This window comes from Zeus faber (assembly GCF_960531495.2).
Source record: "Zeus faber genome assembly, chromosome: 9".
NCBI lineage: Eukaryota > Metazoa > Chordata > Actinopteri > Zeiformes > Zeidae > Zeus > Zeus faber.
Genome location: NC_137197.1, coordinates 19,500,042 through 19,518,196, shown reverse-complemented (window position 1 = coordinate 19,518,196; position 18,155 = coordinate 19,500,042). Strand labels below are relative to the sequence as shown.

Below are 18,155 nucleotides of genomic sequence, written 5' to 3'. Positions count from 1 at the left end.
GTAGAAGGGGATTTGAGGTCTATGCACAAAGGCCACGGAGGAGGAGTCACACGGGCAGCGGGGAGGGTTGGGAGGGAGGGAGACGATGAATCAGCTCGCCTTCTCTTTTGTTGTGCAAATGTTACTAGCAGTTGTTGATGGCACCGAGCGTTCTGATTGGTCAGCGGGTTTAAATTGTAAGGTGCATTTGGGGGCGGATGGCTGCTGCTGCCAGACTTTGAACTGTCACCGTGGGGTGTGTGTGGGGTGTGGGAGGGAAAGCACGGCTAAGGAGCTGAACCTGGGTTTCCAAGTTGATACCGTTAAGCTTTGGGCTTTGGAGAATGGTACATATAGTTCTAAATGTCTTACATTTAGAACTATATCCATTTATATTTAATTCAATCAAGAAAATTTGACATAAATACATAAAATAATAACAAATATTTATAAACAGTGGAAAATTATAGCGAGATTTCATTTCATAAAAAGATCAGAAATGTCTTCTGGGAATATCTGTAATAATATTTATTACAGTGTACTTTATATATCTGTGTTCATTTAAGCAGATTTATATTTTCACTTTTCCTATATAGTCCACTGAAAGAATTATTGGATCAGAGTCCACTTAAAAAAAAAAAAATGTGTAACCTATTTATTTATTTTGAGGGTTTCTCATGTTGAAATTAAGAAATACATTTAAAAAACCCAACCAAAAAAAAAAATAAAAAATTGATTGGTTTTAACAAATTGAAGCTTTTTGGTTTAAACATTTTCATGAAATGACTGATTAGAATATTGAGGCTTTGGTAAGAATATGAATATGATTTAACATTTTTGTGCTTCTTTTTGTCTTATTTTATGTATTCATATCAAGATTTATTATTTGTATAAAATACAAATGTATTTTTATTTGATTGTATTTTTTTTTTTTTACATCTAACCGTAAATCCCCCCCCCCCAGTGTTTTGAATTGTCAGATGGTGAATAAGTCTCTAAGGAAGTCTCGTGGAGCGGTGGAGCGGTCCACTCCGCTTCCACTCCGCAGTTTGTCCCGAGCCGCTGGTCCCACACCAGCAGTGCTCCTTTCAAAAGGGACAGTGTGGCTGGAAGTAGTTCCCTCCACGAGTTAAGTTGCTGCTGGGACACACACACACACTCTCTCGCTCTCTCTCTCTCTCTCCCTCCCTTAAAACTGCACCATCCGGACTATCGCAGGCTCTTACCTAACCATAGTGTCCCCAGACATGGAAGGAAGTTGTGGAAAGGTGTTTTGCTTTGGTGGATGAGACACGTTTCTCCCAAGAAAGCAACTGAAAATCAGAATAATAACCTGACCAAAGTAAGTGGGACTAAGATATTTGTGTGCTCACAGCTGATATAACCCATTTTTCCCCTTCCATGGCATGGCACGTGGATGGCGTGATTGATAAATGTATATCGTTTATTATCTTTGATCAATTTTTTGTTTTTTATTTGACTGTCAGTGTTACTTCTTTTTCCTTTCTGCAGCCTGTCGTACTGTACATGTGGGGTCTACCTGTGCACGCCTGGCACATGTGCATGTGAGAGACTCTGGCCCTGTCCATACCTGTATACAGTATACTGTCACTATGAACAGATAAAAGTCAGGGTTTGTAGTGATTCATATTTAATGCTCAAGCATTTTGCCTCAGCTAGGTGAGATCTTTAACGTTTAGGTTGAGATAAATTGCCATTTTGGGGCTTGTGGCGCAAAACAAAGGTAAATTAATAAATCCTCCTCCTTGGGAAGACACCTGCACGTTTCCCCACTGATGTGATGGTAAATGTGTAAACTTTCTCAGCATTGTGCTCCAGCGGCCGAGCGGCAGAGAGAGGGGGCGATAACAAAGGCCTTTATTGCCACTCAGCCGGTAGCATCCCACAGAGAAAGAGACAGCCCCTGCCCCTCAGAAGGCCCGTCCCGGGGGACGCTTATTCCATTACAGTGGGTGATGTGCGCGCATGCGGGTGTGCGAACGTGGCCGCGAGAGAAGGCTCGCGGGCGTCGGAGAGCCGGCGTGTACTGTGTGTGTGTGTCGCTGGAGGACACGTGAGACCGCCAACAGAGCCGGTTGTCCCGTTTGACAAAGCGCCGCGCAGCGCTGTCTCGAGCCTGCCGGGAGGGGAAAACGTCGAGAAGGAAACAAAACGCCACGGAGACATGAGGCTTTTACCGCTGAGGCACCCTCCCGTCGGTTTATTCGTTCTTGATTACGCTCCTTGTTGTCGCGCGGAGCTGTGACATGGGCTCAGACGCACAAAGTACCTTGAAAGTACCTTTAACCATCGTACCTTTCGGGCTGCAGGGGCTCGTTCCTGCCTCAGTGCCCTCTGAGGTGGTGGCTCTCAACCGTAACCGACCCCATTTGATAAGATTTTGTCTCTGGGACCCCAATTTTTATTGGGAGATATGATGTCGGCGAAACTTTCACACTTTACTGTAATATAGTTAAGAAGATGGAAGCTATGACCAAAACAGTCATTATGGTACATTCTCTAACCGTGCGAACGTCATGGAAATGAAACTAAATGGTGAAGTTTATCTCTTAGTCATTTTGCTGTCCGCGCACCCGGGGTTGGGAACCTTTGCTCTGAGGTGCGTTCGCCGTAGCCTTGGCGTGATGGGAACTTTTTCATTTTGTCCCTGTGGAGACACATCTGTCCCTCGCTGGTACAAAGATGGCGTTACCAAACATCCGTCTCCCTGCAGGTACAATGCAGCTCTTTATTTTCTCGGAACGTAGGTAAGAAACTGAATGAATTAGGCGTGTGTGTGTGTGTGTGTGTGTGTGTGTGTGTGTGTGTGTGTGTCTGTGTGTGTGTCTCTCTCTCTCTGTGTGTGTGTGTGTGTCCCTCGCTCGCGCTCTCTCTCTCTTGCTCTGTGTGTGTGGGTGTGTATGTGTGTGTGTGTGTGTGTGTGTCTGTGTGTGTGTGTCTTCTGTGTGTGTGTGTGTGTGTGTGTGTGTGTGTGTGTGTGTGTGTCTCGCTCGCTCGCTCTCTCTCGCTCTGTGTGTGTGTGTTAGTGTGTGTGTGTGTGTATACAGGAATGCATGGGATGTAAAGCGACTCCCTTGTCATTATGCGGCTGCAGCGGTGTGGGCAGTGTATCAGTTTGCCGCCGCGCTGGGCTTGTAGGAGTCGTGGAAACACTACCCTTTGTTGGTGCCGTGATCTCTTATGAATAATTGAAGTCTTTCTTCGGCAGAAACGGGAGGCGGGAGTGGACACTTTGGACCTGAATAAACTGTGTGTGTGTGTGTGTGTGTGTGTGTGTGTGTGTGTGTGTGTGTGTGTGTGTGTGTGTGTGTGTGTGTGTGTGTGTGTGTGTGTGTGTGTGTGTGTGTGTGTGTGTGTGTGTGAATACCACTCCACTCGTCGCTCTGATCTGTGTTGTCCTCCAGACGTGGGACGCTGAGGACGTGGGCGCACTTCTCTCGGCGCATTGTGTCTTCCTTGGACGAGATGAAATGATTTGTCCGCCCAGAGAGAGGCAGAATTAAACGCGCTTCCCCGCCGCGTTCCCCAACCTTCAAGCAGAAGGAAATTGAATTTGTTTTATCGCTGACGAGGAGGACGGTGACCCGCTGGAAATAGATCTGACGATTGACCCCCGCGGCCTCATCCCACCCACCCCTTAATTCCACACCGTAAAACCAGAGTACCTCCTGCACACGCACACACACACACACACACACACACACACACACACACACACACACACACACTCGTACTCGACATGCACACTGATCCACCACGTCTTTCTGATCCCTTTAATGACTTTGTCTCCTTTTTTTTTTTTTTACGATATTTAGACATCTCCAAACTCCTTCAGCTCTCCTTCATGACCCCGTCAGTAACCCTGACAGGGCCGAGATAGCAGCCACACCCACCCACTCACACACCAATCCACTCTCTCCGTGACACTTCAATCACCCTGTTGCCTCAAGATTTCCCCCCCGTTTTCCTTATCAGTTTAAAGGCTAAACCACTGAATTACCAAACCACTAACCGAGCAACTAATTGGACTAAATGAGACGTTGAGACATCGCAGACAAACGCCGTAAAACGCCGTCCGTGGGGAAATGGCGCAGAGTGGGTTTCTCCGTTTCTGAGTGAGATATTGAACTGAAAAGAAATTAATGTCAGTGATGTAAAAGATTGAAATAAACACGTGAACACACACACACACACACACACACACACACACACACACACACACACACACACACACACACACAGACTCAGAATAATGAAGACATACACAGGCAGAGAGAGAGATGTGAAATATCTGTCTAATGCATATCAGTGTCACTCCAAATGGAATATGTGTTTATTACAAGACTGATCCACTGATTATTTTTTTATGATCTACAAAGTGTTTTTCAATCTGCACAGGATGCCTACTCCGCGAGCAGAATTTCCCACAAGGGGGATAATAAAGCACATAGATGAATCAATCAACCAATCAAACGAAAAGCTTGAACACTATGAACACTTTTTTCATTATTAGATATTAACAACAGATTATAGAATTAAATATATATAAATAGAAATATGTGTGTTATATGCAACGCCCATGTGCTTGTTTGCTTTGTGGAGTGGATGTGGAGTGACACACTTGGTGTCTCTCTCTCTCTCTCCCTCTCCCTCTCCCTCTCTCTCTCTCTCTCTCTGTGAGTGTCCGGCGACGGCCATTGTTGCTCTGCGCTAATATAATGAGGCCAGACGCTGCGCTGACGGAGGCATCGATCACCTCCGACTTATTGAGTTATGTCAAACGCCACAGCTGCTCCTGAGTGGGATGAAAGCAGACGTGCACACACACACACACACACACTCAAACACACACACACACGCATACACACACACACACACAGACACACACACACACACACACACACATACACACACACACACACACACACACACACACACACACACACACACACACACTAAGACTTTCTCTCTTTAACTGACTTTGTATATACTGTATATACAGTATACATATACGGTATATACATACATTCATGCACGCTCTCTTAATATGGATATTCTTTGGAATGGGAAGTTCTCTCATAGACTGAGATAACAACATGTTTTGTGCTGTTTATTCTTAACATCTCTATTACAATTTGTATTAATATAAATGTTTTAGGTTTCTTTCCTCCTCGCCCATCCCATTAAGGCTCAATCTGCTCAGCATCAGCTCCAGAACAGCTGGATACATCTATTGTACCCAGTCATTTGCATGTGTTGGTGTGATTAGTCGTGAACTATTTTGTCTATTTTTCGGTACTTGTTCTTTCGGGCTCGGGTTTAGCGGCAAGATTTCATGCAGAGCATTTTCACCTGAATTGCCGTCATACTGAGATTCCAAAGAGCCAAATAAAGGCTTGATTGCTTCGTAATACACTAGGAACTATTTCATTATGGTGTGGGCGATTTAAAGGTAATTGTCATCATTAAGAGTATGGAGGTTCCTACATGTACTAATGGGACTCCTGCAGTGTGAGACGGATAGATAGATAGGTAGGTAGGTAGGTAGGTAGATAGATAGATAGATAGATAGATAGATAGATAGATAGATAGATAGATACTTTATTCATCCCCAGAGGGAAATTGCCGTGTACATAAAAAAATAGGAAACAATAATAATAAAACCATGGAATAAAAATATATAAACAACAAAATGGCAATATGGCAAGATGTGGAAATATACAATAAAACTTAATGGTTTATGTACACAGTAAAATGTCTACATATACACTAAACCTAATGATAAACAGAGGAGGAAAAAGTATAATCACCAAAATCATAGTGAATTACAATACTCATATTCAGTACATTAAATTATATTATAATTTGTCAAAATGCTAACAAATCAACTCAGGTTAATCAATTTGATCTATATGGAAGGCATGGTATGATATCACACCAAAACTCGAGTTTTCACCAAAAAATACATTATTAATAAGCAAGAAATACATAATATATCATGTATATATTAATATTGATATATAAATGAATAAGTGACTGAAACTCAATCTATTCTTAAAAAAGAAATCTGAAAAGGTCCATTCCTAGTTCTAAAACCATGCTAATTAATCATGCGCTAACATTTTTAAGCGGTCATACAGCAAAGCTTTGGTCACGTTCTAAAAACACTTTGCAACTAAACTACAACTATATGGCCTAAATTCCCACGTGGAGTGGACCAGAGCTTCATAGAGAAGCACTTCCTACTCCTCCTCCTCCGCCCCATTAGACAGGGCAGAGTGAGGGTTGTGCTCCCTGGGGGCCGGAGGGGCCGGGGGGGCCCCGGGGGGTCTGAGGGGTCTGGCCCTCCCAGGAATGGAACAGATACCACGGGAAGACACCGAGCGCAGGACGGGCCGGGTCGGGTTTCCGAGACCTCCTTACGTGACTGTGACTTACATACGTGCACAGAAAACACAGACGCACAGACAAACTCCGACTTTCCAAGTTATTTTAAAGGTACCAACAAAGGAAGCCTTTTTTTGTGGGATTTCCTTTTTGGTAATCTCATACAGGACCGCATGAAGATACAAAAGAACAATTATAATTTTGGACTATATTTTTGAATATAATCATTTTGGACAGTTTTAATAATCAAAAATCAATAATCTATTGCCCAATGGCTTCTTTGACATAAGATAAATCTTCAGGCTCGATTGCATTAACAAATGGCTGCTAACTTTAGATACAAGAGCATGATAAACAACTTTCTCAAATTATAGTTCTTTGTTTACAGACACATTTTAATTTTGGTGTATTATATCACCTATAATAGAATATATAGTGAATTATAAAATCTAGTCATGTGATCGATGTCATAGATTTCCGAACAATAACCCCAGTCATTAAGCCCAAGCTCTGCTCTGTAATTTGGACTCCGGTTTAGGATAATTAGTTACGATATGTTCAAATCTAATGCAAAAATTCAAAGGGAAGCCGACACAAAACTTTAATTTGAATGTAACAAATACTCAAGGAAAAGCTGACATTAAGGACCCCGTTAACCCCTTGAAAATTCAAACAGCGTTCCTCTCAATCTCCCGACAACACTTGAAGATTATAATTCCCCCGGTGCCTCCGCCAAGATCAAAGCTCTGTGCTCCGCCTATTTGTGGTCTGTAATCATGTCTCCACATGGATGTGAAAATGAAAATGCATGCGTGGGTCGCCGTCCAAATTGTACCCGCGTGCGGTATATATATATATGTTTACGGGCAGAGGGTTTATTAAAGTGAGGGAGGGAGCAAAGTTTAAGGAAGCACTTTTGCCTCAAGGAGACTCCGACCTGATCCCTAAACTCCCTCCTCTGTTCCAGACGACCGCGAGACACCAGACACTCGCTGCGGCTCCGAGCGCTTCCAGATCTATGTGCCACCTGGTGTGTGTGTGTGTGTCTGTGTGTGTGTGTGTGTGCGTGTGCGTGTGCCCGGGGACCAATAAATCACAGGGTGAGACAGACAGGGAACAGGTGAGAGAGACACTAGGATGTGAAAAGAAAGTCGGGGTTAAAAAAAAGTGACCCCCGGAGATTCTAATGGAGGATTAATGGGTTTGAAGAGAAGGAAAATCAATGCGCGGGAAATCCCAATGATAAAGAGGTAAAGACGCTTCCTGATCCGGATGACTGTGGATGTGCGGAGGTGCAGGGGGGGGGGGACGCAGAGTGCCCCCCGACACCGGAGGTGCCGTCTAGGGTGGTCCGCCGTTAATTGGGGAAAGGTGTAGGTTCGCTGCCAGTGAGTCGGGGATTCTGAACCTTTTTCATTCCAGGGACCCTCATTTAGATACCCGTGAGGACCACGGACCCCATTTGAGAAGATCAGGTTTCTGGTCCCCCGATCTGAGAAGGTTTCAATAGTTATGGTGTAGTCCAAACTCCCACACCGGTCGGCACTACAGTTAGAGAGATAACAGTGAAACTAGGATCAAAACGGTTGTTGTTGTACATTCTCTAAAGGTGCTGAAGTCGTAGTGTCTTGGTGTAAATGAGACGAAATGATCATGTTGAAGTATTATTCATTATGCTGGGGACCCCCTGGAAGCTCTTGAAGGACCCCTGAGGGGTCCCCGGCCCCCACGTTGAGCACCGCTGGCTTGGATCTGCTTTAAAGATAGTGAGGGGTGTGATACTGTCAGTGTGCTCTGCCGAGCCTCTTTCCCCCCAGGCCAGTTTTTGGTTCCTCTGTCTTTTCGTTCTCTCCTTGTTGATTTCCCAATTTTCTCCAAAATGTAAAGTGCCTTTTTGGCTGTCACACGCCTGAAGTGGATTCAATGGCGCTGCTGACACTGTTTTGTCATCCTGCCTTATTGTTTTAAGAGTCTCCACACCATCCTGGCAGATATAGTGGATATCCCTTTTGTACCCTTTTGGAAAAAAAACGTGATTTCACCACGGGCAACGCCACCGTAAAGCCGAAATATGTCAAGCATGAGATGACGGGGAGAATAAGACGTGAGAAACTCTTTGGAGTTCAGGGCCACATTCGTGGTGCCAGCCCGACCCATGCACCCGACCATCATCACTCACAAGTGTATTTTTTGGAGAGCAGAAGGGACCGAACTGTGCTTAAACAACACATGCAGCTCATTTCCACTGTCCTCTCTCTTCCCAGGTCGCCGTCGTCGGGACGTCCTGCCGCCATGAGCTCCTGGGCGCTGGGCAGGAGAGGAGAGCCGCAGTACTGCAGACACTTCCTGACGGACAACAGCATCTTCCACGGTCAGTTTAGGAGTGACCACACACACACACACACACACACACACACACACACACACACACACACACACACACACACACACACACACACACACACACACACACACACACACACACACACACACACAGACTCTGTGGTCCCTTGTGTTTTGCTGGTTAAGTGCTCTAATGTTTCTGTCTCATTACATCAAAAGGGGCAGACAGACAGATAGACAGACAAACAGGCACACACACACACACACACACACACACACACACACACACACACACACACACACACACACACACACACACACACACACACACACACGCGCACACACACACACACACACACAAGGTTTGCCGCTCTTCCAACGCCCTCTCAGTGCACATCGTGTGAATGAACAGCAGAGGGAGACACTTCCCTATAAATGAAGCTGCAACAATCAAACGGTTCAATTGCTCAGCACCATATGTCCCTGCGCCATAAATTAAAACAATTTATCTGCAGTGTACAACATTTATTTATGCGAATAGCTCAGAAGCAAGCGTGGTTACTGTAAGAATGATGCTTTACAGTTTCAAGTGCTTTCCTTATTTGCCCAGGTTTGATTTATTTTCAGTGCCTAATAATAGAGACACACAGAACCCATCTGGTTCTTTCTGAGTAACGGGCTGTGCCAGAACTTCCTCTTTATGCTCCTTAGAAATATGATGCTGCTCCGTCACTCACATAGTGAACAAAATATGTTCAGTCCAATGGCTTTAACAACAAAATACAGACACATATACAAAAAGACATGTGGTTTGCTGTGCTGTCAGAATACATTCTTCACATTTTGACCTGATATGTAAACACTATATGTGAACTTTGGATTATTCCTGCTCATACCTTGAATGTCTAGCACTGAAGCGGATCTAAGATAAGAACAGCATGTTTATTGTACTATTAATATAGTGTGAGAAGACCAACACTGACCTTAAGGGACAGTAAAATGTTATCGCCCTTAAACAACAACAACAACAACAACAACAAATCCAGTCATTTTTCATCTGAGATTAAATACCAATCTCTTCCCACTTCATTAGATGTCAGTTTGCGAGCTGTCTCAACTGCCAATATCACTGCAGATGCAATCAGAGCAACAGCAGGCAAACCATTTACAACATGAGTAACATTATGCGTCTGTGTGTGTGTGTGTGTGTGTGTGTGTGTGTGTGTGTGTGTGTGTGTGTGTGTGTGTGTGTGTGTGTGTGTGTATTTGGCCATGGAGAGAGAGCGATAGAGAGGAAACATCTGCACGCTGTATTATTCATACAGACCTGTATTTTCAGTTTCAGGTTTGGCAGCAAACCAGGAGTATTAATGCGGAGAGTTGTCTCATGGTTCTGTTTTATTAACATCTCACATTAACCCCCAGCAATTAACAGTGTCACTACTATATTAATATCTGTGTCATAATCATTATCAGGTGCATTACACTGCGTTCCAAGCATTAAAAAAAAGCTTGCAAACATTTCTGCAAAAATGTAGGATAAAAAAATAACAATATAAAAAATAATAAAGAGTCAAAAAAATTAAAAATAAAAGCTGTAAATATACATTTTCACTTATATACCAATAGGCAAAAAATACAAAACAGAAATAGTCAGATATATGAAAATATGCTAAATGTGATACTATGCAGAGAGCAAATTATTGTTTTGGATATATAGGGCATACATTATAAATATAAACTTTTACTATAATAACTAGCTTTTTACAGTATGTACGGTGTAAAAATGTAATTTCTGTTTGGGATACAATATATATTGGAATACGTCCACAGTCCATAAAGAACATTTGATATTATTACCTCATATAAAGTGACTGCTATTCACACAGTGGTTCAATATCATAATAGCCCACATACTTAAAGATCCTGAAACAATTGAAGTGCATTTTGTTCTTGCTTCCTGATCCCTGCCCACACGTATTCTTCCTAAAAGCCCCGTCCTCTCATCCAGACAGATGTGTCCTATTTTCCTCTCTCTCAAATCCTTTCTTCTGTGACATCCTCGTCCCTTCTCTCCCCTTCTTTTTTATGTGGACAACAGAGTGACAGGTGGTTTGTGTTTTTGCCATGGAACATAAATCAGTGGAGGAACACACGCACGCACGCAGGCACGCACGCACGCACGCACGCACACACACACACACACACACGCTCATATGCAAAGACATGCGTCCTCTTTATTCTTCCAGAAAGCACTTAATGATCAAACGACAACTATGGTTAAATGTGTGTTTGAGTGAGTGTGTGTTCATTGATGTGTATGTGTGTGTGTGTGTGTGTGTGTGTGTGTAATGATGCAGATCAATAATTGCCCTCTGAAATCCAAAATTAGGGTCTTTATTCTAAAGCAGCCAAGTGGAAAAGTCCGCAGGTCAAGGCTGGCCAAAGTCTCATTAGGGAAAGTGGTTCTGTGTCTTGTTTAGAAGCAGATGTATTGAGCGTCAGTCATCATCGATGTCCAACACCCTATAGATATTATAGTTATAGATGACCAAAATGAGTGAGAAATATAGACCGAAATGCGAGGATGGATCGTATATTTCAGGAAAATATTACTTGCAAATTACAATCGAACTGATAACCAGTAAACAATCTGAAATAGTGAGAGGAAATTACCATCATGGGCTCTACCCTGTATTCTCAATCTGATTTACACTTATCCATAACAGGGGTTCCTAAACATGCTTTTTGGCCCCTTTTCGAATACTAAGCTCTGGCTGAGGACCCCCACCCCCCAAATTAAACAGAAAACAAAACATATAAACAAACTAAAAACAAACAACAATGTATATAACACTGTCTATACACATTCCCGCGTGGATCAACGTTTAACATAACTGACAAAAAGTGGAAAATCGAACAAAAACTCACCATCAGTTGTGGAGTTTAGTAAATATATTTTGTGAAAAAAAAAAAAAAAAAAAAGACAACGATGGAATACAACACAACATTAAGATTAAATAATATTCAATTATTTGATCAAATCATCATCTCCAACACCAACAACAACAGCAACATCAACATCAACAACAAAATTTAACACAGAAAATAATTTGCTGAGCACCCCCATCCCCCCACCCTTGCAATTCCTATCGAGGACCCCCCCAGGGGCCCGCGGACCCCCGTTTGGGAACCCCCCGGGTCTCCAGCACCCACTCTTTCATTCCGTCAAGTGGATCTGCGGGAGGAATCCTGGCGGCGCCTCGGCCCCCGCTGCGCCTGTTGGCGGCTCCGTGCGCACTGCGCGCAGGGGACGCGTGAGCGTGCGTGTGGCGGAGGCTGGGACGCGGCGCTGCGCTGGAGCCGAGCGGTACCAGCGTCTGCACGCTCTGCTGGGTGGCGGGGCGCACGGAGCTTTTTCACGGGGGGGGGGTTGGGGGTGGGGTGGGAGGGTGGGAGGGTTCGGGGAGGAAACGATGGCACCAGGACCTCATCCGGCGGGCGTTTGACTCGAACTTCTCAGCCTCGTGGGGGGAGGTGGAGGGCTGGGGTACCTGCGCATGCTGTCCAAACCCACCGAGGCTCCGGGGAAAGAATCATAACAAGAAGGGAGAGAGAGAGAGAGAGAGAGAAAAAAACAACGACAACAGTATTGAAAAGCAACGGACCCTCCGTGGCCTCTGAGAATTAAACCCCCATGTCTGGATAAATCTATGCAAGAACCAAATGGCAGAACTTGAAGTCGCCAAAATCCCCAGTTTTGAGAAAGGTAAGCGATTAATCACGCGCGTTTTGCGTTATTATTCCTTATTTGCTTGCTCGACTCGAGTCTTTTTGTCGTGGGCTTCCCATAGCAGTTGGATTGGAAACAGGGTTATTTTTATCCATAATCATACATCCCCTAATGGGAATCCCCAAATGGCCACATATCACTAGTCTGGATTTTCTTCCAAGATCTACCCACGACGCATCGGTGTCATTTGATATAGTTGTTTTTTTTGTCACAAAGGAAAACTGAACATGCTATTTATTCCAACATCCTGAATTCAACACAGTTTTGTTTTTGTTTTTTGTTTGTGGGAATATGAGCCTTGGATGACAGGAGCGCACGGGCAGCGCGCTCGGTGCGGAGCTGTCCACACCGTGTGGTGCTGAAACCTGCCCCTGGTGCCTGTCGCCAGGGGGCAGAGAAGCAGATCCTCGACGTGACAAGTGTCTATTCGCTTGCACCTGCGAGGATTTTGGAATATGCAAAGATACTTGGGGGGAGGGATCTGAGCGCAATTGAGCTCGATCTCTGGAGGTTTTATTTGGGCCTGGAGAGGATAGGGGCCAAGAGTCTGTGGCGCTTTAGGGCGTGTTACTGAACGCGCACGGAGAACTTGGTATGTTCAAGTCTTCATCTCTGTCTTCCCAGGGGTGGAGCTTTTGTTGCAGTCTGTGTTGGAGGAAGCAAAACCCCAACCAAAACCTTTGAAACAGTAAATAAACACAACGAGAACCGATAAATACAGTTGTATCATTAAAGACAATGCAAAATAATGGAAACAGTGAGAATATAGGAAGGAGGTGAGTCAGAGCTGAGCAAATACCTGGGATCCTATGTCACTAAGGCTATTAAAGATAAAAAGCACCGGTTAAATAGCAATGAAATCATGTAGCAAAAATGAAAACAGCCGTGAAAAAAGTGGAAAGTGCATCAGGCAACATTGTGATGTGTGCAAATTCAGCCATGCATCTGGAGACAGAATTCAGCGAGGATGGATCCTCGACTGTGACATCTCACGACGAGCAGTGTGGCAGCGTTGGCTTGACGCTTAATTTGAAGCCACAGTTCCCAGGTTTTTGCAAATCCCACCTTCGAGGCATTTTTCTTTCTCAAAAAAAGAAGAAAAAAAAACATTTTCTCAAAAAATGCTGCCCATAGAAACCATTTCTTTTGCGTCAAGCCGCCACTGCACTCCTGCAGTGTGTGTGTTGTGGTGGAACGCTTCTTCCTTTTTCTGAGTGTGTAGGCGTGAGGCAGAGGGTTCCCGTTCGCCTCAAGGGGGCCGTCGGGTGTCTCTCCCTTTTTATATTTTCCTGATACCTCCATTGAAAGTGGCTCCTTCAAATCGTATGAACCCCCGTTGGCAGAGGAGAATAGAGAATCAGAGTCTGAAGAGAATTGGTTTTAGTTTGCCAGGTACATTTGCATATGCGAGGAATTCCTTCTGGTGAGGTTTGGTGCACTCCAAAACTGAAGAATTTATTAAGGTTAATGTTTATAACTAAAATTCAAGATGACATGTTATTGTCTGTGATGGAATACACCCTTATGTTATAATGGCAACAAATCTGGTTTTGACTATGAAATATAGTGTTTATTGTTGACTACCATTCATTTGGCTTAATATTTACAGACTGACACCAATGTATGTAAGCGCCTTGCCAGACGTGTGTTTTCCACTTTAAACTCTTCCCTGTCACCACCCTTAAACGCCTCCTCCCTTTTCCAAAAAAATTCATTTCCAGTGAGACGTGGTCTGATAAATCAAGGCGGGAGACGGGGCGGCTTTGTACGCCCCCCCCCACGGATGTTTGTGTAACCTTGGCCAAGAATATTGCTGTCCGGTTGGGAAATTAGCATTTTTTCTGGAGCTTGAGCAGTATCGTCTTTAGTCCCCTGTGATTAAAGTCTCCTGCCACAATCACAATTCCTATTCTTCCAGTGAGCACGTGGTGTTATGTAAATCGCTGTGATTAAGATGGCAGTGAACTCGGCATAAAGAAGGGTCCGCCTCCGCTCCAAAGCCAGGTATTCTATAACTGTGGAACAGCGTGTCCCGACAACGTCCGCAGCTGTTCACCAGTCATTATGAACATATATGCACGCTCCTCCGACCCGAGTCTGCAGTCCTGACGGCTCGGTAAACAGAGCGACCCGCTCGCTCCGTAGGAACGGTGCTGTCCGGCCGAGTCTCTGCAGCCGTCGTCACACAGCTATCCATGTTGTGCGGGGTAATCCTCAGTCCTATTTCCTCCATCTTGTTGCCGAGTGACCAGGGGGGGGTTGGTGAGGAAGAGACTCGGCGGGGCTGGTGCGTGCGGGTTGGCCCGCGGCCTCGCTCGCGGGCCGGATCTCCTGACCCGCTTTTGCTTTCTTTCCTTGCCCCGCCTCTGACACCTCTTAGGCGGGCTGATGATGATTCCGCTGGGCTCATCGGGAGGCAGGATCTCCGGTGGAATAGAGTTCAGGCTTTCTGGGGTGAAATCTTGACACCGAAATTCCGGTATTCAGAAGTTTGGCTCGTTCGTAGTGTATACGTGCACCGAGTGCCGCTGTTTAAGTTGCGCACCGAGCCGCTGCGTCTGCGCGTGCCGCCATCCGGGATGTGACGATTCTCTGCGACCAATCAGTAGTCTGCAGTGTTTTCACGTGACCTTTTAGTATTGCGGATGGGAGATGAGGAAAAACCCTGTTTTTTAGTCAATTCTCCCACAAATATGGGCCGATGTGGATCAAACTTGGACCATGGGGTGTTTGGACTGTCCCAAATACAATTTTCATTTATTCGCGTCTGGGCCGCCGACGGTTTCTGGGCAGCAGACACTTTGACATGTGATAAAGAGAAGGAAGATTAACAAAAACATCAAGGTTCCCACCCTTTAGGCTGGAAAAAAATAATACAATTAAAATTGAATGGGAGTATACAAATATCCGAACATACAAAAAAGAAAAGTCAGCTATAGAAACATACCAATGCGATGCAATACTATACTATGCCGTGGAGAAGCAAGGGATACACGGGAAGCGCAACGGAATGAGCAGAGAGAAAATGAAAGCGAGGGTTAGCGGAGCTCAGCTGCCAATCTCCACCACACGGAGCGGATGGTTTTACATCTAAATGTGTTTTTCTGCTTCTGCTGATTATGATTAGTCCTGGCACGTCCTCTCCATCCCTCTGTCTCTGTCAGCGTGTCTCTTACTCTGTCACCCCAGGGCAGAGAAGCCTGAGGACGGCAGGGGGGGGGAGAGGATTCATCAGCTCTTCTCCTCTCCCCCCTTCCATCCCCACTCCTCTCCTCTCCACTCCTCTCCTGTCTCCACCCTTCCGCTCCTCTCCTCCAATCCCCTCGCCTCTCTCCTCCCATCCTCTCCTCTCCTCTCCTCTCCTCTCCTCTCCTCTCCTCTCCTCTCTTAACCTGTTGTATCCTTCTTAAGCTAATGCCTCTGGGTCAGAGTATTGTGGAGTATTTTCTACTAAATTTGGCAGGCATTTGCATTTTGAATGAGTTTTACGGATGACAGGCTGTTAGCGTTGCCTTTGCCACCAGTGTTTTATATTGTTTTCATGCCATATGATGTTTGCAGAACTTTGTGCCTCTGGAGGTTATCCGGAGACAGGCTAATGCATGATGAATGAACAGGCACTTTACAGTTACACATTGGGAAAACAAATAGCAATCCTATAATTCCCAGTATTTGTATGTTCTGAGAAGCCTGGTCCAGTCTGTCATGCAATCCACATTTTCAGACCATCAGACCCATCAGACCTTCAGACCGTCAGACCTTCAGACCCTTCAGACCACCAGACCTTCAGACCTTCAGTCCTTCAGACCTTTCCGACCTTCAGACCTTGAGACCCTCAGACCTTTGGACCTCCAGACCCTCACACTTTCATACCTCCAGACCTTCAGACCCTTCAGACCACAACTTTGTCCTAATAAACCAGGCACCCGGCTGGCACAGAAAGCTTCAGCTTTTTCCTCGTCGCACCTTATAAGACAGTTGAATGCACATACTGCCGTGAACACTAGATCCGGGGAGGCTCGGGGAGGGAAACGGGAATTGCTGGAACAGTATACACCTCTCTCTCTCTCTCTCTCCCTTTCGCGCACACGGGCACACACTCACACACTCACACACTCACACACACATTCCTCGTCACTACGCGACTTTGATGTCAGCATAGCGCTGCTCTGGGGGAGCGGTTCTGGCAAATGCATTATCATGAAGCAGTTGTCTTGTGTTTATTTTCATTCCATTGTCTCTCGTCACTCTTCGCTCTGGGTGATTGTGGAATCATTTGTAGAATTGGCCAGTGGAGCATGCGGCTGCAGAGGCTCTTAATAAGGCACTGTGTCTGTCAGATAAGTGTGTGTGTGTGTGTGTGTGTGTGTGTGTCTTCTAATAAGGCTTTGATGTGAAGCGAAGGTGTCCTGAAACTATGCTGCAGGTATAGAATTACCTTTTCATTATTTGACTCATAGTGATTATGTTTAGAATTGGAATCGTGCGATGGTGTGAGGGAGGACACCATTTTTCCCCCTCAAATAGATAGGGAATGTCAATATCTTGTGTCAATATCGATTCACTCAAAATGTCTGAAATTTGTAGATAGTGAGGTTCCTTGAATGACAGTCAATTAAAACGACCGGTCGGTGCTAATGGTGGTCCTTTTTCATAGACAGATCTTATTTGTCATGGTGAGGATTGGTGCATTTCTACAGATGATTTACAGTACATGAAACAAAAAAAAAGCTTAAATAAATAACAACAATAATAAAATAAAATAGAATAAAAAGTAAAGTAAAAATAAAACAAAAATAAAAATAGCTAAGTATACAGAAATAATCAAAAAATACAGGCCAGAAAGAGTAAAACAAAAAGAAAATACAGAATATACATAGTCATGAGTCACAAGTCATAATAAGTCTCATAGTGTTGGTGATCAGGCTGCAGTCGTGGCTTCCTCTTTGCTTTCGGAGGTTCCTTCCCGCCGCGGTGCCGCTTAGTTCCTCCCGGCAGAGAGGTTCCATCACAGGGTCACGCAGCAGCGCCCCGACTAATTTAATTTCATAAGCTGTTGAGCATCCGGAAGAGAAGCCATTGTTTGAACACATACAGGACATACAGGGAGGGAAATAAATCTACATGGATGTAACGTGGAGATGGTTGTATGTGTGTGTGTCTAATCCAATCAAAACATATGAGGTGTCGGGGGGGAAAAAACCCCACCGGCATTTGCATTTGGATTTTTCCGACAAAAAAGGATGTACTATTTGAAAATATGTGACAGATAGTGTGAGAAATTGTTTCCAGTTTGAATATAGATAACAGGGAGCAGATCATCAGGTTGTTCCATTTGACATCAGTCTTGCTCGGAATAGAAACTCTTCAGTCAGCACGACAACAATCAATATGACACCGAAAACCTTGTTCAGCAAACCACGGCAATTAGAGGTTAGAGAGCGAGAAACAGTGTGGTTATTTCCCCGCCACTCTAACGAAGACAACTTTACATTATTTGGAAAAATTGAGCACGTATTATGTCAAACACACAGGTAAGTTCTAACACCTAACAAAGGTGTTTGAACTTACCTGTGTGTCTGTTTTTTTTTTGCTGTCATCCAGTGAGTTACACACACGTTCATCAGTATAA

At 44.6% G+C, this 18,155-nt stretch overlaps 1 protein-coding gene across 1 annotated transcript in view; it reads left to right on the top strand.

The window, feature by feature from the left end:
- Window positions 1-1,231: 1,231 nt before the first annotated feature.
- Window positions 1,232-18,155, top strand: part of plch1 (phospholipase C, eta 1) — a gene marked incomplete at its 3' end in the record, with an annotated part of 73,229 nt that continues 56,305 nt past the window's right edge. Inside the window, exons 1-2 of the mRNA XM_080006678.1 lie at window positions 1,232-1,321; window positions 8,652-8,758. Coding sequence (XP_079862804.1) covers window positions 8,680-8,758 — 79 coding nt within the window. The 5' untranslated portion in view covers window positions 1,232-1,321; window positions 8,652-8,679. The remainder of the gene's footprint in view (window positions 1,322-8,651; window positions 8,759-18,155) is intronic.